Genomic DNA, 21,598 nt, shown 5'->3' on the forward strand with positions numbered 1-21,598 from the left:
CTTGAATAATCCATTTTACATTTCCCATTCCAAAATTATATCTTCTCATTTTTCATCAACATTAAGCACTATAACATAACGGGTATATCAGAAAGGGCGCAACCGTGCAAACCCCCAGTCTTTCTCAAATAAAGTCATCTTCTCTTATCACTAGAAAGGGAGAACTCTCTTTCTTTCAAGCAACAGTTCCCTTAACTTGCTTGATCTCATCGACCTTATAATCTCTCCACATACCAACAAATACGAAACAGGGTATCAAGAATACTACTCCGGCAACAGCCAACCATTTCATACTCTCTCCATATGCAAACCAGACTGCATCCCGCTCTACACTGCCGACAGGATACTGCAATTGGACAGTGAGACTTCCGTATAATTGAGCTGCCAACTCTGGGTCGCTGATCTTCTGTGCCAATGCCGCGGGGAATTTGTTGGTATAGATTGCTCCTGAGATTGCTACACCGATAGCACCTCCTACGGAACTGAAGAGTCCAATCAATGCTAACATAGATGCAACGCCTTTGTGTGGTGCAGCAGCCATGACAGCCATTTGTTCACAGATGGAAATAGTTCCGCCGGAGAAGGCGATAAAAATTTGACACATAATGACATATCCGATGGGTTGATCTGGTTGACGGAAATGAATCATAAGACCCACGCCCAAAGTTTGGAGTGGGACTGCGAAGTAGAGGGCGAGCCACCTGAAACGGCCGGTGACGCGGATGGCATAGGAGATGACCACAGCCCAGAAACAGGAACCGATGGAGTATATGTTGGTGACGTAGCCAGCGTGGGTGACGCTGAGGTTATGGACCGCTTGTAGGTAGTTGTAAAAGTAAGAGTCCCAGCAGTAGAAGGAGATGAAGAAGAAAGCAGCGCAGAGACAGGCGCCGACGACGGTGCGGTCAGTGAGAAGCTCGAAAGGAATGAAGGATTTACGGCCGGCGTAGCGTTCGAAGAAACCGAAAGCGATGAGACATAATATTCCAATGACGAGCATAGCAATGATCATGCCGGAGTGCCAGCCTTCCTTTTGGTAGGAGGCGAGGGAGAAAGGCAGAAGGAATAGGACAAACCCAGCGGAAACGAGGAGGAGACCAATGACTGCATAATTTTTAGACCAGAGTAAACATGCGTAAGATTGAAATAGGCTTACCATCGAATTCCCAGAAATAGTATTTGATACTCTCAGCCCATGTACGGCCACTATCAATCTTCTTGATCAAGCCTGCTTTCTTTGCTTTACCTTGATTCACCCATAGAAGTGAAAGAATCGGGATACAGATCACGGGAGTAATAATTGCGAAAGCACCGAAGGCCCATGGCCATCCACTTGTTTTGAGGAATGACGACGCCGCAGGAGGTCCAATCCATGTTGTTACAATATATGGAGTCGTCGAGAAAGCGAAAACCAAGGCTCGATTCTTCAGACTTGATGTATCGGCCATGAAGACATCGAGGACGTACATCATACCATCGAATCCCAGCCAATAAAATACCTATCTCTGTTATTAATCATGGATCGAGAGAGGACTAGACTCAGCACTTACTTGCGCAGCTGCATAAGTTTCTACATTTTTGCACGCAGCCATCATGATCAGACCTACACATGATTAGATACATCGTACATAGCCAAGAGTTACTGTGACACGGAAGGCGGGGGAATGATACCTATTGTAGCGAAACCGGTCATGATCGCAAATCCCTCGGCACGGCCAATCAAGTCGACAAACTTAGCAATTGGAAGTCTAAAGACACCACCAACAATGCTTGATACGATACTAGTGGTACCAGTCAAAGGCAAGAGGATGAAAGAGGAAGTAACGTAAACCGAAAGATTGTTCTGGATCTGTTGTTGCATAGAGATCACGAAGAAAACGAGGAAAATGCTATTTTATATTAGAGCCCTGCTCACATAGTATATAGAATTCATTGGAATAATCGATAACTCACAATGCGTATGCCAAATATAATTGGTTTTTGGTCCAGATCAAAGTGACAGCTTCTACTGCTTGAACACCATGCTGAGCATCTTCTACTGGTCGATCATCTACCGAACTTGCTGGATCGTTGACAGCTGTGTTGAGGCCATCGTTCTTATGATCGAGACCATCAGGATATGCTGTCATTTCAGGACCGACGGCAACCTCAGAGACCAAGCCGTCAGTCTTTGTTCTCCATGGTCTGAAACCCATGTTGCGTTGAATACTGGCGTCGATATCTCTCTGTCCAGGCAAACGAGGGTTGATATGAATTGATCTGCGAAGTTTATTGCTCGGATGAAAATTTGATGGTCGGATATCAATCGAGATATGAAGAGGAAGATGAAGATGAAGATGAAGATCTTTGAGCTACAAGTACAACATATATCATATGTACTAGTACTGTATGGCAAAAAAAAGAAAGCTAGCTTACGGTGTGCATATCTACTTATTATTTCTCCTAGCCATCTAGCGTAACTTGGTCTCCGTGCCATCCCTTCCAGTTCGGAAATCAGCAGTTGCATTATTGTTATTGTTGTACATACCACCCGTGTGACTATCGTATGGCAGTAAAATCGGAGCTTCCGTGATCCCATAACCAAAATTATGGGGAGGGGTACAACCCGGTAGCCATACAGATAGCAGTCTTTTTGGTGGAATTATAGGAAATGGCTCCATTCTGCTACACAAGAAGGTAAAGATCCGCTATCAATATAAATCTGTGACATCCAATCAAATGATAGAGCGAGGAGAAGATTTTTTACACAGATATCCAGGATTGAAGTTATGATTGGTTGATTAGATCCACGCCAATTGCTACCCTTGACGAACTTTGCTACTCGAGCAGTAAGTATAGTCCGGCCGGCCAGGATTGCATTCATTGACGGATCTGATAACTTTAAAATCTCCTCAGGCTCCATCTGATTAGATTGATTAATTAGATTGATTAGGGAAGTGGCGAACGAAGCTATTGATTCATTTATTCGCTCCAGCTACTCGGTATGTGTTCATGGCATTCATGTTCTTGCATCAATCAGTGCTACAATCTTGTTTCCTTTTCCTCGGTAATGTATTTCCGCTATGGCCGGTAAATGGCGAAAGGTACATTAGAAGTTGGAAGTCAGGAAGTCAAGAAGTCAGGAAGTCAGGAAGTCAGGAAGTCAGGAAGTCAGGAAGTCAGGAAGTCAGGAAGTCAGGAAGTCAGGAAGGTTATTCGACAGAACTTTACTCAGTTGCGACTTGGAGATCGCAATACACCTATTCATTGCCAATGTCACTCTTTTTATGATTACGTACATCGATGTAATGGAGCCTTTCCTCTTTCTGCTGTATACCTGGAGGGTAGGTAACGTAACGTTAACAAGAGATACCCGGAAAAATGCGAGTTGGGCTGCAGACGAAGTCGTATAGCAATTATTGAGGGGTGGTCTTATCAGTATGTGGCCGTATTCACATGACTCAGTCAGCCATTTAGGGTATATTTTATTAATAGTACGTCTATTATTGTATAATTCCACATCTAAGCATGGCAGTCATGGTTATCCAAGGTTATTCACTGTCGGGCAAGGTTTCCTTATAGAGACCACGAAAATGGGAAAAGTCGGAGAACATGTGACAGGGGTAAGATCTGATAAAACTTTTAGTGGGGGTTGTGGTTCTTCGCCTCCGAGACTTCTTCACTTGCAATTATTGGAATTGTTTCTCAGCTCTGAAAAAGGTTCAACGATATTATTGAGATCGAAAGTCATGATAGCGAGACTCATCACAGCCATCCGAAAAAGGTCTCCCAGAAAGAAGTAGACCTAGAATCATCAAGAATGTCGTGAAGTGAAAATGCCAGATGCTGGACAGAACACTTGCCATTCATCAATTTTTACTTTCTATTCAAATTGTTGAACGGGCCTTTATAGACCACAATAATTAACAAGTGAAGCATCTAAACGAGAAGTAAGAAAACCCCTTGGAACAGCCAACGCTTGTGAAAATTGAGTAAAAAGGGTGTCTTCAGTCATAACCGATATCTAATCAATAAATCTAATCAATCAGTCACGCGTTGGACAGGAAATTCCTCGTCAGATCTAATCAGGTCTTTTCGTCTCATCTCTACAACCAATTTCAGGCAACAGAGCTAATCTCCTCGTTCTTCTTGCCTAACAGAAATGTAATCTTTGACTGTTCAGTGGCCCAGTAAACGTCAGAAGTCCGAATGAAGTGGCATTTCTGTTACGTTTTCACAATTTGAAACCTCACGAAACCGAGGATCGTCGTGACCTTAAAAGGATGCATCGATCCTCGTCATACATGCTGTTGATGCAACTAAACGAAATTTACGAAGATCAGAAACTCGGAGCTGTGGATCTTATATACAACGCAGGAGAATACGGACCATCCATCAAACGGACGGCCAACTAATTCAGTCTACACGGGGAAAATAATTTTGCCTATACAGATCAGTTATCACAAGAGAAACTCTCTCAATAAAGTAGCTAAGTCAAAAGTGTCCTAAATTCCACTATATCCTTACAATGTGATCTGGAAGTACCGGCATCTTGACACTAATCACATTTTAGACCTGTCAAGATGTGATGAGTGATTGTTTTCGGACGACTAACCTTTTTAATCTCTTGGAATTTAAGGCTCCAGCCTCGCCCTCTTCTCCATCCGATACCGCTCTCTGTCAAGTTCAAATCACCCGATTATGCTTCTTTTGTCAAGATAGAACTTAGCCTAAGTCAAACCAAGAATCTGGATCATCTACGATGCTTTCGAACATCAAGAGACTGCTACAACTTCTGATCCGCGCCACTTTTGAGCTTGTATGTAAATTCAAATGCGTTCTCGGCGGATTGCCATCGTGTACACGGATTTTCGCGAAGCATGGCGATATCATCGATGATAGATTGTTTGAAATTGGATAGTTGTTAGCTTGAAAAGTGACTCCAAGAGAAGACTTCCAACTTATCAATTGCACCGAATGTCATATCGTTAATTTGATGATTATGCTTAGTTGGCATACAAGCATTGAGAGAATCACGAATATTCTTATTAGTTAAGTGGGTAGTTCCACTGTCTGGAATTTGTTCAATTGAACCGAGTTTCAAATCAGCGAGAAAGACGAACCTGCATGGTGTGCCACCATAACTTCATCAAAATATAGAAGAGCATCTGATGCAATGATATCTTTCCAGGCTGGGCTTGATATGACCTCCAACATTTCTTATAACCCGAATCCCATCTATAGAAGATTAGAGGAGCGTTTTGGATTGGATCGAATGATCATAACTATACTTTCAAGTTGGATATTCAATAACCTTTCTGGTACAACACGTGTTCAAGCAAGTTAATTATGTTTCTGTGAACGTATGAAAAGAAACAGAGGTCATTCAAATTATGATTTACCAACCATGACTTATGTTGGCTCTCTCCCTGTGGCTTCAAGTTCGGCTAAAAGTAGGGATATGCGATTTAACAATGTCTCCAAGACAGTGTCAAACGATGAGCGAGACAGCCGCAAGATTGGTGATACTCATGAATTGACCAAAGTTGCAATTTCCATCGCAAAAGTATATCCTTATTTGTTGTGTCATAAACACTGGGCTATTGTCCTGAAGTTGGTACTATGAGGAAGTGAGTGCTTGTGGTTATGATTTCTTTGACTGAGATCATATGCAATACTTACAGATTTTTAACGAAGATTGAATCGTAATATTTTACGGATTGTCTATCTATCTTTACAGCTTACAAGCTCAGAGGCACAGCTTTCATGAATTTTTCAATCCGACAAAAAGTGATGATCAATCTGTTTTCGAGCTTCTAATTTTCAATTTTGCTGAAATGAGATTACATCCGTAGATTCTCATACCATCAACCATTACCATGCATGTACGGAAATATCCCATCACTAGGCATACTCATATAATGTCTCTGGATCTAGTCTCAATAATTTATCTTAACAATCAATTGTTGAGGGATGGTCCTGCACTGGAGTCTGGCATAATGGTGAACATGTGTTAATTTTGTATGTTGTAATCACGACGACGTAATAACATCCGATCTTTGGAGTATCTTATGTATTTGCGCATTTTCATTTCGATCTGTAGCCTCTCTTTAAGATGCTAAAGAATCGACTCCAAGTAGGTACCTTCCTTGTCGTCGTTTACGTCAATCTCGTCGGTTATAGAGTAGTCCCCCTGATCATTTATTTATAGTGACAATTCTCATAACCCCGAGATATGCTACTTCGTTTGTATACGGGGCGCTATTTTCTTCATTTATCAAATGATCGCTCGTGAAGTCAATTTTGAATTTAGTTTTTTCTGCTCGAATTAAGGTCCTGGGCCATTGTCGTTTACCGCGGATCCCACGACCATATAGTAAGTTCCATTTACATACCTACACATATTATTGACGCACGCTCTTTACTTTAAGCCTCAATGATTGATTTCCTCATCTCCTTGAAATGCCAACTATCAGACGATGTTCATGACTGCAAATGAATATGCTTAAGGTTCTAGGTGCGATCCAAAAGCACGCATTCTGAAGCAAGCCAAGTATCATTCAATACGCCTTTTCTCCATAGCAATATAAGTATCAACATGGTACTCACCCAGCTAGATGGTATGAATCTACAGATATAACCACTATGGATAACCTGTATTGGTTTTTGAAAAAGACAAAAGCATTTGCAGCCTTTCTATATTCGATACGGTTATTTCAAAGCAAGGGAGCAGATTCCCAAAATGTAGTGAAATATCGAGATTTGGCGAGTCATTATAATGTATCTCTTGTAATCAGGAACTTGCAAAACCAAATTTTTGTCGTTACGCCAGTATTCTGTTCACAATCTTTAGGGAGACGAACTATCTATCTGCGATTCCCCAATGGCCTTGAAGGCTTCACTTCAATGATCAAGCGACGTCTGATCATCTAGATATTGAAAAATGCATTCCGCCGCCGATTTTTGACTACACCCTACTCATCGGACGTATAATTTACATACGCCCCAATTTTATATTTCGACTCCTCACTAACAAGTACGTAGGCTTCTCCTTTGCGCAAAAGCTGCATGTAAGTGCGCTTCCCTGTACCAAAATAGAGCTCTGAGAAAAGCATCCCGATCAATGTGTATCCACAGTTGAAATTGTGTAACGCAGAAAGTCGGGCGGAAACTGTCCCTTTCTTAATACCCCAATATCCGAGATTCCATGTTTTTGGATTAGAATGTCATAAGATGGGAAGGAGTTATATATGATGTGTCCTCGATATATCCATGCGAAGAGTCAAATAAACAGAGAGGAGATTGACAAAGGAACAACCATCCATACCGCTATCCACAATGTTACTGAAATTATTATTCTTCCCCTTCAGCATTTCGATAATGGGCTCGTAAAGATTCTGCCATGAATGCGAGGATATTGAATAAAGCCAGAGCTGAAGATAAGATTCTGGTAGGAGAATCAATTGATATTTCTCGGGGGTGTGAGAATCAAAGCGAGGGTAGAGTAATTCTACCGCTTACTTTCAATACCATTGCTACCCCTTCAATACTTTCGCCAAATGATCCCCTCTCCTCTCAAAATTCCTGCCTTCCAGAAATCCCTCCTGGCATCCCCACTACATTCCCACGCATCAACTTCCAACCCCCCCTCTCCCCATACCCATGCCCATTCTTTCCAAACCCGACATCCTCCGCACAAGCGACCAAGTCCAAAAGCCCTCCAGCGAAAAAGCATAGATCCACAAATCCACAACTCCACCAACGCTACTTCAATTATCACATTACAGAGACCGCGAGTTTCCACCACAGATTACGAACGCGCGCTGGCAATAGCTCATACCCCACGAGACCCGAATATCGCAGAACGTTCATTAACCCTAAAAGGGGCGAAATATTCTTCCTTGGAAGAGAGAGTTAGGTGATGAAATATGTTGGCGAATTTGTTTAACGTTCTGCGCCCGGATACTGGGGGGTAGATGTGAATATTAAGGGTCCCAAGGTGGATTTGGGGACCGGGATAGGGAGAAGTGACTTGGAGGTTGAGGGATGGAGTTTGAAGCGGGCGTGTGAGTTTCCGGATGAAAATGTGGATTCTTCCAGGTCGGACCGGAATTTCGATATGGGCAAGAAGGAATAAATATAAATAGTATTGATATATATCTCATACAGGTGACCCCCTCAATTTCCTCACCCTGGAACTGAAGTATTCCGAATCCATATATATCTGCCTACCATAATATATCCCTTTGCGAAGACGTTATCCAGCCTGCCATTCTTGAATATATGACCAGCGCAGATATCTCACAAACAGGAAACGGAAAGGGCGATAGATTTCGAAATGTGATGTTTATTTCCTGATGTATATGCGGATAGTTCAGATTCCATTTTCTCTTTACTATCCGAGCAAGATAATCACTGATCCAAGCTCCTTCCAACTATCTAATACACTATTCCATAGCAGAATCAAATCTATAAAAGCATAACTTTCATTCCCTTTCCTCTATCCAATATCGTTTGATACAATCCGCTAAAACTCCTAGGTATCTATCTAAATTTCAAAAGTCCTCCTCCAAGTTTCCGAATCCCAATGGTATCTGTCCTCCCAATTTCTTTCCAAAAGATGCCAGTTGGCCTACTATGATTGCTATAAAGCTTTTATACCAATCCATACCTCCCAATCCAAGACAATAGTCTACGTGAACATGTCTTATAACCAAACCAGAACCAAACCCAAAACCCAAAGATAAAAATAAAAATAAAAATAAAACACCACTTCTTCTACTCTGTTCACTTCCAAAATGAGCCCTTCCCCTTCCCCTCCCCCTGAGTCACTATCTCAATTCTTCTATCGCCAACCTAAACTTGTAGATTGGCATCTATTTAATTCGACGAGAAGCATGCAAAATCCAGGGCTTGTAGATTTTAATGTAGTTCAAAGAGACAAACTGGTACTGTCGACTCTGAGACACTGATTCCTGGCACTAGTCTAAAGCAAGGATCCTTGTGGCTGGCTCCCTGGCTCCTTAATTCTGGGGTATGTATGCATGACTGGCTCCATGACTTTCTATTCTGTCGAATTTAAATGTCCTGGGGTTTCCTGACGGGATTTTCTGAGCGGGCTGGGTCCGCTTTGTTGTTATCCTTGCGGGAAAAATATCATTGTGGAGACAACTTGGCGTGGGTAGCTAACGAAGAATGTTAGTTAAACTTTCCCATTAAAGTAGATAGGAATACAAAGGTTACTTACACTAATTCTCAATGTTTCAAAGTGAGTACTTCACTCAGCCCATGGATCCATGGCTGAAGGTACGGCTCATGGCTGGAGATGCCTGATTGATCTTTTGAAGAGTCTGCGCCATCATCTTGATGCAGTCACTGGCATTTCTCAAGTTGGTCATTCCATTTGCACTCTTGGGATCGTGCAATTGTTTCACAGCCTCCTGGAGTCGCTGCTCGCTTTGGTGGTAGATTTCAATCAAGGATGGTTGCTGGTTAACAACTGGAGACTTGACTCTCTTGACTGGTTCCTTATCCGAGATACTTGGTTCCGTGATGGCATCCTGCTTACGCTTCTTTGAGCCAGTGGCTGACTTCTCAGCAGGTGGTGGGGAACCACCGGCACTCCTGGATGTGCATGGGTCATTGTGTACGCGCTTCATGTGGTCATAAAGATTCCAGCGACGCGGGAAGCCATTGCCAGTGACGCCGCGCTCGCATCCATCATACTTGCAAAGGAAGGGCTTATCCCCATGTCCGTGCATGGCGTGGGCTTCTCTCTCGTGGCGGAGTAGGCATGCTGTGGAGGAGAATTTGTTGTCTGCACACGCAGCGATCTTGCAACGGTATGGCTTCAAGTGAGAGTCGACGAATTTGCTGTGGCGTAAAATGATTAGCTTGTTGTACGGGCTTGAAAGGAGTACAAAAATCCTACTCATAGTTACACTTAAGCTTCTCTGGCTTGTGCTGGCATGATGCGTTTCCTTCCCATGGGCAGTGGTATAATCCATCGGACTGAGTCGTCACATTATGGTACAAATGGTGATCACGTGCTGAGTTATCAGCATCGAGACTGGAACGTCCCATCAACTTGAAGGACTCCTCTGTCTCAGTTCCAAGGACACGTCTGGAGTTCGTGTCACTAGCTACTTTGGAAGCTCTGGGTCCCATTGGCTTCCTTATAGTCCTGTCGCCGATCTTGTAAGGAGGTGAATCCACGAAATCTGGAAGGCCTTGAACATACCTTGGTGATCGGCCTTCGGTTGGGGAGTAGTCCAATGGGCTGTTTGTTGAAGACATCATTTGTGGTGGCAGAGCCCATGAGTCCTCGGCAATAGGGGTGTGTGGTTTAGAAGATTCAAGTAAAGCAGTCTCCCACATATCTGGAGATCCCAAGACAGGGCTTTCGAAGAAAACTGAATCTTGTGCGCTGTGAACATAACTGGAAATAGAGCTTGGAGCTGCTGTCATACTTGTAGGTAATCCATGGTTATTGGAAAACATTTCAAATCCTCCTGTTGTCAACGACAAAGTTGGTGGCTGCTGGAATCCACTGGTGACTGGTACTTGGTAATCATTCCCGGCTGACTCATCTCCTCCTGGGTACTGGAAGCTGTCGAACGCAGATTGAAAATCAAATTGTGCTGTTGGAGTGTACAGAAGAGTGTTGGCTGGACTAGCTGATCTACCTGTAATATCTGATCTTGCAGATGTCATTTGATAATGTGCCTGAGAGCCATTGGGCAAGTATCCCATTGGCATAGACTCAGTTGTTGATGTTGACTGAGTTGTCCTTGATGAATCCTTGGATGGAAAGCGGGTCATTTCCTCAGACTCAAGACCTGAAGTCAAATCGGCGGGCCACCGTTGACTTGTCATATGAGCCACTGGGATATAAAGAGAAGAATCAGAAAATCCATTGGGTCCTTGGGAATTAGATTCACGAGGTGAGTACTGTAAACCCTCATTTTTTCCGTTCCAGGATAATCCACTGTATTGTCCCTTGGTAGGTTCTGTATGACGTAAAGAAAATCCAGTTGTTCCTTGGAATGGGGTTCTTGAATGAAAACCGCTACACAAGATCTAGGTTAGTATGATGTACATATACAGATGGAAAAGTTACAATTGCAGCAAAACAGAAACATAAAGAAAGATAAAGCAAAACAACAGCTTCCAGCGAAGTACCTGCAGCAAGACGTTAGTTGTGAAAACCTTATGCATAAAGGGGGGAATCTACAGACCAGGTGGAATTTGGCGTGATGGGTGTCGTCGATTCGGTGTTGATGTTGATAAGAAACCAGGGCGAGTGATTGAAATATCCAGGGCAATCAATATAAACAAATGAGAAAAGGTGGTTTGTCCTTGGAGTCCTTAGTCCTTGAGTTGGCCTTCCTTGGTACGTTGTTGTGTCCATGTGATGTTCTGGTGAATATGAATCCTTCTGCTCAACGAAAACAAGGTACTGTCAGTGGATACTCGATTTTGTTATAAAGGGGGTTTGTTGTAAGACTTGTGGTCAACATTGAGTAGGTTACGTACTCAGTGGCATAATTGATGCCTGATGCTTTCATAGAGCACGGTAACTGGCTGGAATAGCCAGTCACTTCCATTTGGGTTCCTTGGGCTGTCGTTTCAGGAATTGGTTCCATGTACGGCAGTTTAGAAAGGAAATTTAATCCACGGTGTCCATTGTGGTAAACATTGTTGAAACCGACATGTTTTGAAGTTGTTGTAGGAATCCCATGCATGGAAGCTGCATGTAGAGATCCCATTTCGCATGATAGATGGATGTTTGTCGCCAGGTTATCCTGTAGCACATATTTTGGCCTTGGAAGCTGAGTGCGGTTTCTCGTTGACAAATTGATGTGTTACGATGCGCTCGCAGGATATGCGAGCCCACATCTTGGAACTTCGGCGGATGGATCTCTGGCTTCGGGTATATAAGCGGCTAACAGGCTACCATGAAAGAAATCAAGTGTTTTAGATCCATTGGAAATTCGGCTCCTTCCGGTATATAAAAAGAGAAATTGCAGTCTGAAAGTCCATTTGAAGTCGATATACTCACTCAAGATCGGAGGTCTTTTGATTAATGTTCATATTTTTGATTCTCAGAGAGTGCTCTTCAAACCTCCGAAGAGGTAAAGCATACCCTCGTCGTGTGGATACACGGTAAGACCATCGAAAATCCTATGGGTTCCTGGGAAGCTCGGGAAAGCTGGATGTGCCTGGAAAAGTCCTTGGAAAGTCCGGTATCATTGGAGATGTTGTGTTGCGAAACAAAAAGTACATGATTTTTTCTGGGAACATAAAACATCCGGGATTCTAGCAGTAAAAGCAAACGCAAACTCAACGCAAAGCAAAGCAAAAACACGCAAAATAGAAAAAAACAATATACCTGGCGGATGCCTTCCTGGAATGTGATTGTGTATCGAAGCCTGCCATGGTTTCCGGGAGAAGGGTCAAGGTCTCCGTGCAAGTCATTTGGGATCCTTTTTGAAGCAACGGCAATGTGCTTTGTCGAATATGTTGAGGAACTATGTGTTGAAGATACTACTCTTATGGCCACGGCCTTGTGGTATGAGCAGGAAAAGATAACTGATGTTGGTGATAAGAACAGTCCGGCTGGATGATCTCTGTTGGGTATGTTTGCAATAGAAGAGAAAACAGAAACAAATTGGGCAGCTTTTCGGGGGAAGATCCGCAATATACACGAACTGGAGTAGGGGGGTGGTGAATGTATGGACCCGAGTGACAGAGAAAGAGGCTGACTTAGATGTGAGCAAGGTAAAGGATGAATGAGAATGGAAAGAAAGGAAGAATTCGTCCAAGGTGGGGAGGTTGGGCACTTATGCTTTTCAATGGTAACCAAAATGAGGAGACAAGGTCAGAAACGCACGAAGCGAACAAAAACCAAGGATATTTGACATTAATGAAATGTGCGAAAGAACCAGGGTGATTGATTTGTCGACGAGGATAGTCCTGCCATGTGAGACATTGATGCGTTGTCTCTTTTCAAAAATTGCTTGCCTCGTTTGAATTAGCCACCACTTGATATCACTGGTTGGGTGAGGGCAATGGGTCACCCTTTCACGACTCATAAGAGAATTATACCTTGTTATTTGGATATTCAAATAGAATTCTGCCCTGTAATCAATCCTGGCAATTATTCTATTTATCTCGAAATAAATATGGACCAGTTGTATGATTGACTTGACGACCCCTCTCTCGACCAGGTTTTGAGTGGGTGGAATGAACGAAGATTGCAGTCGAGTTACTATACGACACGCAATTAGCCTAAGGAATATATGAAGTCACGACCAAACTTCAAAGTAACTTTCCGTACTTGCTCAAGGATACCTAGAGAATGGGATGACGACGTCCAGCTATCTCCTGTTAAAGAAGTGTTGAAATGTGATGAATTCCAGGAAACGTGCATTGCATAATTACCGTCGTACCAAGAACTGTGGTATTCCAGTATCTTTTTTAACTTTTTACAAATGAAGTATAAGGAAACCAAGCCACATTCAGTAAAAATGAAGCTATTAGCAGGATTGCAATCCTTATCACGGAAGGGACAGGAATCCACTTCCCGTTCAATTCCTCTTAAGCTCTCCAACTTCCCGAGAAGATTATGCAGATTCAGGGTTATTCGCCCATTAACCCTCATTCATTCGACAAGAATTCAAGTTAAGAAAAAGTTGTGTATCATAATAATAGGTCCATGTCTCCTCTCCCCAGCCTTATCAAATGTTGGAAGCGATTATCAAGCATCAGAAATAAGAAGGTCACATTATTGATATTGATAACAATCTCGGCATTCCTTTCTGAGAGGGGAGGGGGGGGGGGAAAGAAGAAGAAAAGGAGAAATCGAGGTAATTCCGAAAAGCCGTGGGGATAAAGTCAATTGTTTGATATTTGGGTATCTGGGTATCATTATACCCTGAAACACATGGAAATCAATGGAATACGGAGTACATACGCGCACTTCACTTGTCTATCAATGTCTGAACGCCATGTGCTGAAGGGTTTTCATTTGATTAAATTGAAGATCTTTTACTCCAAAGAACCACTTCAACGCGAGATCATTCAGGGGTTCGAAACTCTAAATTCAAAGAGATTGAAAATCATGAATTCATCATGCATTCCGTAATTTCCATTATTCCTTTCTTCTTCGTACAGACTGTACAGTAAGTAGCTCACAGTAGCTTGGCTGCTTGAGAGTAGCTCGAGAGTAGTACATCACTTCGCATTCCGAAGAAGCATGAGTACAGTCCATCATACAGTACCTAGGTATGATAAGCATGAAGATGCGCAAAGTGTCAAGGTACCGGTAGCTTTCTCTCATGAGTCACATCAATGATCAATCAAATGCACCATTCACTCGAAGGAGAAATGGGGCAGGAGGGTAGCTTTCTCAGCAAGCAAGCTTCGTTCTTTGATGCGCTGGTTTCTGTGTGGTTGATTTCAAAATTGATTGGTATATAATTTATCAATTCCCCCCAGCTTCCTCCTGCAAGCTGTCGCTCCGTATCATCAATAGTTTCATTTACCCAACCAACCGAAAACTTCCTTCCAGCTGCACAAGTGCAAGCCTGCAAGCAATTCATTACTGCACATATGAACATGGGTCAAACATCAAGCTATCACGGTCACATCAATTTCTGGTATACGTATTCGCTGTTGGTCTGTAGCAATCGGATTTTATCACACCATAGAGAGTCCATACAAGAATGGTTTGCAACGCCTTCATTACTTACAGATCCAGCATCAAGGGGCCTCAATTTGCGAACACACGATGAGTCTTTTCCGTGCGGCCCTCTTTCGCGGTACCTACTTTGTATAACGTGATGTCATCAATTTCGTGGTGGAGGCGGTTAAGGCTAAATTATACAGGCCTTTTCAATTGAACAAGGGCGGGGTGCAAATTTTCAATTTTCTGTGCGCGATTTTTGGGCCTGCCGCTTGGAATAATCCACTTTCATGCTGGTCTATTGTACAATTTTCAAAAACTTTTATAAAATTCGACAGCAATTGGAAGACAGAGCGTTTTCGACTGTGTGATATGCATGGAGCTACAAGTTTAAACCGTCAGATTCCGGAAATTTTGGTTAATGTCATCCTATGTTCCACTACTTTGTACGTCTCTGGCAAAGCGATGCGAAATCACAGTAACACAAGCAAACATCGGCACAAATTTTTTCAAGGATGCTGCTTACTACGGTCCGAGGCTCGTTGCCGTGTGCATTTCACACCGATTCAGGCTAATCTTCCCCAAAAGCTTCCTGGTCTTTGCTGTGAAAGAACATATTCGATCTTCTATCTAGCGTTTCTGGGAAGCCCTTGCTGTGTGATCTGTGTGGACCATATCAAATAATGTTATATCCCGTGTAGGTTTTGAGACTCTCAAATGGCCGAGGGAAACTACAATTCCTACAGTCAAGTTAGTTTCCAAGGAACTTCGCATTCCAACATGAGTGTCACCAAAGTTCCCGCCCGAAAGGACTCCGGAGCCTTTGGAGAGAAGCCTTGAAGCCACGCACCAGTGCTAAATCTCACTTCGACCCCATTGCATGATGTGTGGTACTGACCGAGTAGTAGGTGCTCTAGACTCCACTCTCTCACATTTCATATATCGCAAGCGAGTAGATTGATTAGATCCAACTTATGTGCAGAATCCCGCACACGAAATATCACGCAATGAATGTACAGGCCCAGCTACTCCCTCATGGACATGATTCCAAATGCAGTGAGTCAGTGACTATGCTTTTCGCTGAAATTTTGTGCAATATTCAAGTAACGCTTCAACAAACCAGAGCTCCAGAAATACGCACGACGAGAACACACAAACAGTGAACTCTCACTTCAGCAGTCAACCTATAATTTCATTGGAAAATGCCATCGTGTTGGAACACGACCGAATGACCTGTGTTCCGTGTCAGCTATCATCAGCCTTTGAGTCTCGTCAAATCAAAACACAACTTTGAGTCCTCAGCTGCTACGATTTTAATCACATTGTACCGCCTCAAGCGAGTATTCGAACATGCGAGGATGGGGCGGTGAGCTGACACAAGGTAGACGCCAATATTAAGACACTAAGAGAACCAATTCAGATATTTTATATGCAGTTGAGCAATAGCAGACGTAGACTAAAAAGCAACGGGAATAATCAAGCGGGAGAACCTCATGCAAAAGATGCCACTTAAGTAGTGGGAAGCAATGGTAACCGCCTCGTTTCCTCGCGCGTTATGCCGAGTGCTTCGAGCAGACCATGAACGATTGATAGGAAGCAAAATTGAGAAAATAGGTTTAAGACAATTGGGTGTTTTGTGATGCCTTTGAGTGATATCCGTTCTCCAACAGGGCTTCGACTTCGGGATACATAATATTTTGAGAAATCAAATCTGTTGATCGCAAGTTGAGCTTGAACTTGAGCATTATGGCAAGTGTTATGCCCGCGCTACCTAGGTATTGTCAATGGAGGGGTAGTCTTATCGACACGTGACGATCTCTTATCTAGTCCACGTTCATGATGATACAGTGCCGGTACCGAGAATATTTTTCCACTCGCACAAAGCCAGCATTCCATCATCATACATCATTCACCATGCCAGTGAGTGAACCCTTTCAATGCTTTCCGATAATGATTTCCGACACCGCTGATACTATATCCTCGATGTAGCTCATAATACTGACCGGCTACCCTACCTCCGGTAAAACCTACCGGGCTACCCAACTTCGCGAATACTTCCTCGCAAAGATATCTTCGCTTCCTCCCAGCAGTCCCTCTTCCTCCCTCCGTGTTCACCTCATCTCTGACCACACTCTTGCCATTTCCCGCGAAGTTTACAACCTTGAATCTAAATCCGCTAATGAGCGATCCAATAATGCTAGTGAGAAAGATGCTCGAGCTACAATATACGGTGCGGTGAAGAGAGTGTTAAGTAATAAAGATGTGGTAATACTGGATGGAGGAAATTATATCAAAGGCTGGAGATATCAATTGTTCTGCGAAGCGAAAGCTATGAGAACTGGATGTTGTGTTATGCATGTTGGAGTTCCTGCTGATAAAGCTAAGGAGGTTAATGAAGCACGGTTGGAACGAAGAAATCTTTCACCTTCGGAACAATCTGCGCCGGAAGCGGAGATCAAGGAAGAGGATAAAGCATATGAAAAGGATAATTGGGAAAATTTAGTATTCAGATACGAGGAACCAAATGCGATGGTACGCTGGGACTCTCCGTTATTCACAGTCGTATGGGAAGACGAAAACGTACCAGGAGACGCCATTTGGGATGCTATAATTGGAGATGAATCGGAAGGAAAGAGGAAGATTGTCAGACCAAACGCAGCGACAGTAGCAAAGGTTCATAGTAGTGAGGGGTTCCTTTACGAATTAGATAAGACGACCCAAACGGTTCTCAATCGGATTTTGGAATGGAGTAAAGACCACCCAGGCGAAGGAGGAGGAGAAATCAGTGTTGGCGAGAATTCGAAAGGAGAGGAGCTGGTCGTGGAGTTACCTGGAGATCCTGTGGGACTGCCGGCGTTACAGCGGCTAAGGAGACAATTTATAAGTTTGCAGAGGACGAATCCAGTGACAGTGGAGAGGATTAAGGAGACCTTTGTGAGATATCTGAATGATAGTTTTGAAGCTTAGGGAGAGGGCGTTACTTTGGCGTTTGGCAGGCTGGAAACGGATACCCTAGAAATCAAATTATCTCGCAGAAGGTGTCATATATGCGAATATATCTTCGAAAAATGGTCCACTTATCTCCAACTAATACTTTTAGGACAGTTTTGCACACATGATTTTGGGGGCTTGGATAGCAATGTGAGACAAAGTAGGTGGGCGCTTCTCTATTGCCAAGAATCTAAGAATTTATTTTAATCCATGCTGCCGCCTTCTCGCCCCATTCCTCTCCTTCCCCAGTACTTAAAGCCATCGGTGGACTAATGTGATTATGACCTTCAATCTTGACGACCTCAATTTTCTCTTCCCAAATTTTCTCTCCAAGCTTTACAAAAGCATCATTAGGATTTAAAATCTCGTCCACAGGATCATACTCTGAATTCATAACCAACAATCTTGGAATGCCCAACTCCTCTCTTGATTTCTTGCTTTCTCCTACCGCTTTTAACAGTCCATAAGGACATCTCGCAAGAATATCCTTATCACTTCCATAATATTTCTCTAGCATATCATTACGACCAGCCAGCGCCTCTTCAAAACTAAACGGTACTCCCACCTCTACCGCCCCTTTCAACGACACATTGGCTTCTCCCTGCCATGATTTCCTCTCCTCGAGAAAGCGGGGCTCAAGGAGATATGTAGCTATGTGGAGTCCACCAGCTGAGTTCCCCATTAGATATACTTCTCTTTTATTTCCTTTGCCGTCTAACAGGTCGGTTTTGGAAAGCCAATGGAGAACGGCCGATACATCTTCACCTCCACTAGGGTAGATGGCCCCTTCACCACCTGTCTCGCTGTCCACGCGTCGATAATCAGGAATAATAGTTGTGATACCTTGTTTTGAGAAGAAAGAGCCCAAGTTGTGATAAACGAGTTTATCAAGGATTGGTACCTCGAGAATCTTATCACCACGAGTGAGTCCACCGCCGTAGAAGAAGATGAGAATGGGAGAAGTACTAGAGGCGGTGCTAGAGGGATAGAGATCGAGGGTTTGGCGGGGGTGAGAACCATATGTGTGCGTGCTGCGGGGAACAGAGAGGATGGCGTTGCGGTTCTTTTGAAGATGGGGGGCCAGAATCTTGATGGTGGGAAAGAGAATTTCCATAATGGAGGTGCCGGTTGTGAGGGAGAGGTTTTTGAGTGCTTCCATGGTTGCGGTTGTGGATTACATTAATGAGCAATTGGTGCTGTGAAAACAACTTTGTGTTCTTCGATACCAAATAACTTTCAAGCTTGGCAAATAATAAGAAAGATGCGTGTGTATGACCAGATGGTTTGAAGTACTCTTTACATACCAGTTATATCTTCACGAGCGGAGTTCCGCTCCATCATTGCTAGGTAGACGAGCACTAGCTTTGCCGTCCACATACGCAGCTTACCCAATAACACGTATGCATTTACGAGTCCATCGTACGTCCACTATCCACAGATGGGGATCCCACATAACATCGCTCGGTGGTCTCGGATTTAAATGGCGAAAGTGGAATCGGATAATTTCGGACAATTGAAATATCTCCTGAGACTCTGAGAGGCTTATACCCGTAAAAAATTGGGGAAGAATCCCTACGAAACTGAGATTGTGGGGGAGGAGCAGCGTCCACATGGAAATAGTGGACGGTGCGGACGCTCCCCTAGAATTTATAGTAGTTCTGCAAATGAAGCTTGTGGACGAGACAGTATATTTTCTTGCCATTTCCCGTCTTTTCTGTTCCAAATCATATCAATTCTTCAGAGAAAAGGTTTACTTTCTTCACCTCTCCACGTCTTCCCAGATTCCCAGAAAATCAATAAATATATACCTTTCAAAAATGGCCCCAGTTCCCCATCTCACTACTCCTCCTGGAGAAGCAACGCCCTACGTCCTTCCTTGTTTCACTGGTGAACTATGGACAATCCCAACCTCCAATTCCACGTTGCGATTACTTGTTACTGGAAATGAAACGAATAATGCTTTTGCGATAGTGGGAACAGGCGGAACTAAGGATAAGCCAATTGGGTTTCATTATCACAAGGAGGCTCATGATGTGTTCTTGTGCTTGCAGGGTACGCTGAATATATGGGCAAATGATGAAGCGAGAAGTATGGGTCCAGGTGATTTTGCCAGCGTGCCACCGGTAAGTAGATTTTGTGAATGAAGTTCGGGTTTGCCGTCTCTGTGATGGGGTTTCGGGATACAGTGAGCTAGTAGAGATTAGCTTTGTTGTATTTCTCTTCGAAATTTCAACTTACTATAAACACTCAAGCAAGTGCTAGAGTTCAAGATGAGATGAGACATCATTGAGACGGGATACACCATCCATATGTTACAGCTGCTGATGTTTTCTCTTTTTCAGGGAACTATCCATCAATATCAAATTGCTTCTTCCCACACCGAGTTCGTGGGCCTAATTATTCCAGGTGGTTGGGAAGAATTCTTCCGCTTCATTGGCGAGCCATATTCTGGCCCTCTATTCCCCACAAACGACAACCGCAATCCTCTCGAAGTTTTGGTTCCAAAACTTATGGCGGCAACTGAGAAGTTCGATATGATCCCAGTGCGTGAGAAGAAGCATTTTGATCCACAGCCATGGAATGGTACCGAAAATAAATTACCCGGAAAATGCGAGAACGGAGGATACTTCCTCAAGGAAGGAGAGGGAGAAAAGACAGTCATCGGTGGCACAGTAGTAAGAGCTATGTGTAGGAGAGAGGAAACAAACAACAGATTCTCCATCTATGACGTTTTAGGAAGCTCTATACATGCATCCAAAGCATTCAGCAAAGAAGTTCAATTTGAAGACACGCACCATGCTATATACACGGCAGATGGCGCGCTCAAGTTGACAATTGGCGGAGAGGAAGTCATAGCACCAGCAGGAGAAACCACATTTGTGCCCGCGGGAACAAAGTTCAAGCTTGGCTTTGAAACCGTCTATGCGAGAGCATATATTTTTGCTAATGGGGGTGGTATTGGAGAGCTATTGAATGGGCTAGGAAGTGTGTATGAGAGTGTGGCAGTACCAAATGAAGTGGAGGGAAGTTGGGACGCAGGAAAGTTGAAAGAATTGGAGGCAAAAATAGGAGATTTGAGTTTTTAAATGCATTTTATAATATGATAGAGACAAGGCAATTATAAGAAAAAAGGGGTATATTATATGCAAATAATAGAACTAGATCATATGTATGAATCGTTGATATATATTTGCAGTGGGGAGAGAAGTGATCTGAAGAAGGCAAAGATCACCAACAGCTGATTCATGATTCAAATTCTTTTCATTGCAGAATGATCACAAAGAACTTGAATTACTTTATAAAAATAAATTTTTGTTCTATTGAAACCTGATGTCGTGATGCTTCCCCTTCGTAAGACCGTATAGTAGAAACTAGTCCTGATGAAGGCTAGTGGCGCAATTGCATCGTCAATTGTATCATGAATTAAATCTGGAGCATTTCACCGTTGAGGATGCATCGACACCTGTTCGCAGATGTTATCACCGTATTTCCACTTACAAATAGCCAGGAGGACTTCTTAAATCTCAGTAATAACAGTCATTACCTCGAAATCATGTCTGACTCAAAACGTCCCTTGCTGATCAAAGGCCTACCGCGTCCACCCCGATCAAATCCATCGGCGTTATCCTATACCGAACCTCCCAGACTCAGGAACAAGATAATACGTACAAAGGCCGATAGCTTTAGAGGTGAATTCTCCTAAATCTCCACTATGATCTTATACTCATGACTTACTTATGTTTCACAGTTGTGGAATTCAACGGATCCGCAATTCCTCAGACATTTCTCGATCCATCCATTGTGCAGAAGAAAGCGCAGTTAGAGAGAGAACGGAAGTTGGAGCAGGAGAAAAGCACACGACAGCAGCTCGAGAGAAACCAGACACAGGGCTCTTCTACATCCTAATTGAAGGAGATGTGTTCAACGGCGTGCATTGGTATC

General features: G+C 43.3%; 6 protein-coding genes across 6 annotated transcripts; 3 read left to right on the top strand and 3 right to left on the bottom strand.

Annotated features, from left to right (window-relative positions):
• Positions 1-175: 175 nt before the first annotated feature.
• On the bottom strand, positions 176-2,195 carry EAE97_001095 (uncharacterized protein; the record flags this gene model as incomplete). The annotated part of the gene is made up of 5 exons (XM_038871605.1): positions 176-1,104; positions 1,157-1,499; positions 1,551-1,603; positions 1,672-1,889; positions 1,954-2,195. 5 exons carry the CDS (start codon positions 2,193-2,195, stop codon positions 176-178), a joined length of 1,785 nt encoding a protein of 594 aa, XP_038737506.1.
• A 7,065-nt stretch (positions 2,196-9,260) lies between these two features.
• EAE97_001096 (uncharacterized protein) lies at positions 9,261-11,747 on the bottom strand (the record flags this gene model as incomplete). The annotated part of the gene is made up of 3 exons (XM_038871606.1): positions 9,261-9,852; positions 9,911-11,047; positions 11,515-11,747. The coding sequence occupies 3 exons, from the start codon at positions 11,745-11,747 to the stop codon at positions 9,261-9,263; spliced, it is 1,962 nt and encodes a 653-aa protein (XP_038737507.1).
• A 4,832-nt stretch (positions 11,748-16,579) lies between these two features.
• Positions 16,580-17,632, top strand: EAE97_001097 (uncharacterized protein; the record flags this gene model as incomplete). The annotated part of the gene is made up of 2 exons (XM_038871607.1): positions 16,580-16,585; positions 16,655-17,632. 2 exons carry the CDS (start codon positions 16,580-16,582, stop codon positions 17,630-17,632), a joined length of 984 nt encoding a protein of 327 aa, XP_038737508.1.
• A 214-nt stretch (positions 17,633-17,846) lies between these two features.
• On the bottom strand, positions 17,847-18,815 carry EAE97_001098 (uncharacterized protein; the record flags this gene model as incomplete). Its single annotated transcript, XM_038871608.1, has 1 exon — positions 17,847-18,815. The coding sequence occupies one exon, from the start codon at positions 18,813-18,815 to the stop codon at positions 17,847-17,849; it is 969 nt and encodes a 322-aa protein (XP_038737509.1).
• A 658-nt stretch (positions 18,816-19,473) lies between these two features.
• EAE97_001099 (uncharacterized protein) lies at positions 19,474-20,927 on the top strand (the record flags this gene model as incomplete). Its single annotated transcript, XM_038871609.1, has 2 exons — positions 19,474-19,779; positions 19,999-20,927. The coding sequence occupies 2 exons, from the start codon at positions 19,474-19,476 to the stop codon at positions 20,740-20,742; spliced, it is 1,050 nt and encodes a 349-aa protein (XP_038737510.1). The 3' UTR covers positions 20,743-20,927.
• A 282-nt stretch (positions 20,928-21,209) lies between these two features.
• EAE97_001100 (uncharacterized protein) lies at positions 21,210-21,562 on the top strand (the record flags this gene model as incomplete). The annotated part of the gene is made up of 2 exons (XM_038871610.1): positions 21,210-21,345; positions 21,405-21,562. 2 exons carry the CDS (start codon positions 21,210-21,212, stop codon positions 21,560-21,562), a joined length of 294 nt encoding a protein of 97 aa, XP_038737511.1.
• Between the last annotated feature and the right edge of the window lie 36 nt (positions 21,563-21,598).

The sequence above is a fragment of the Botrytis byssoidea genome, assembly GCF_014898295.1.
Source record: "Botrytis byssoidea strain MUCL 94 chromosome Unknown BBYS_002, whole genome shotgun sequence".
NCBI classification, from domain to species: domain Eukaryota; kingdom Fungi; phylum Ascomycota; class Leotiomycetes; order Helotiales; family Sclerotiniaceae; genus Botrytis; species Botrytis byssoidea.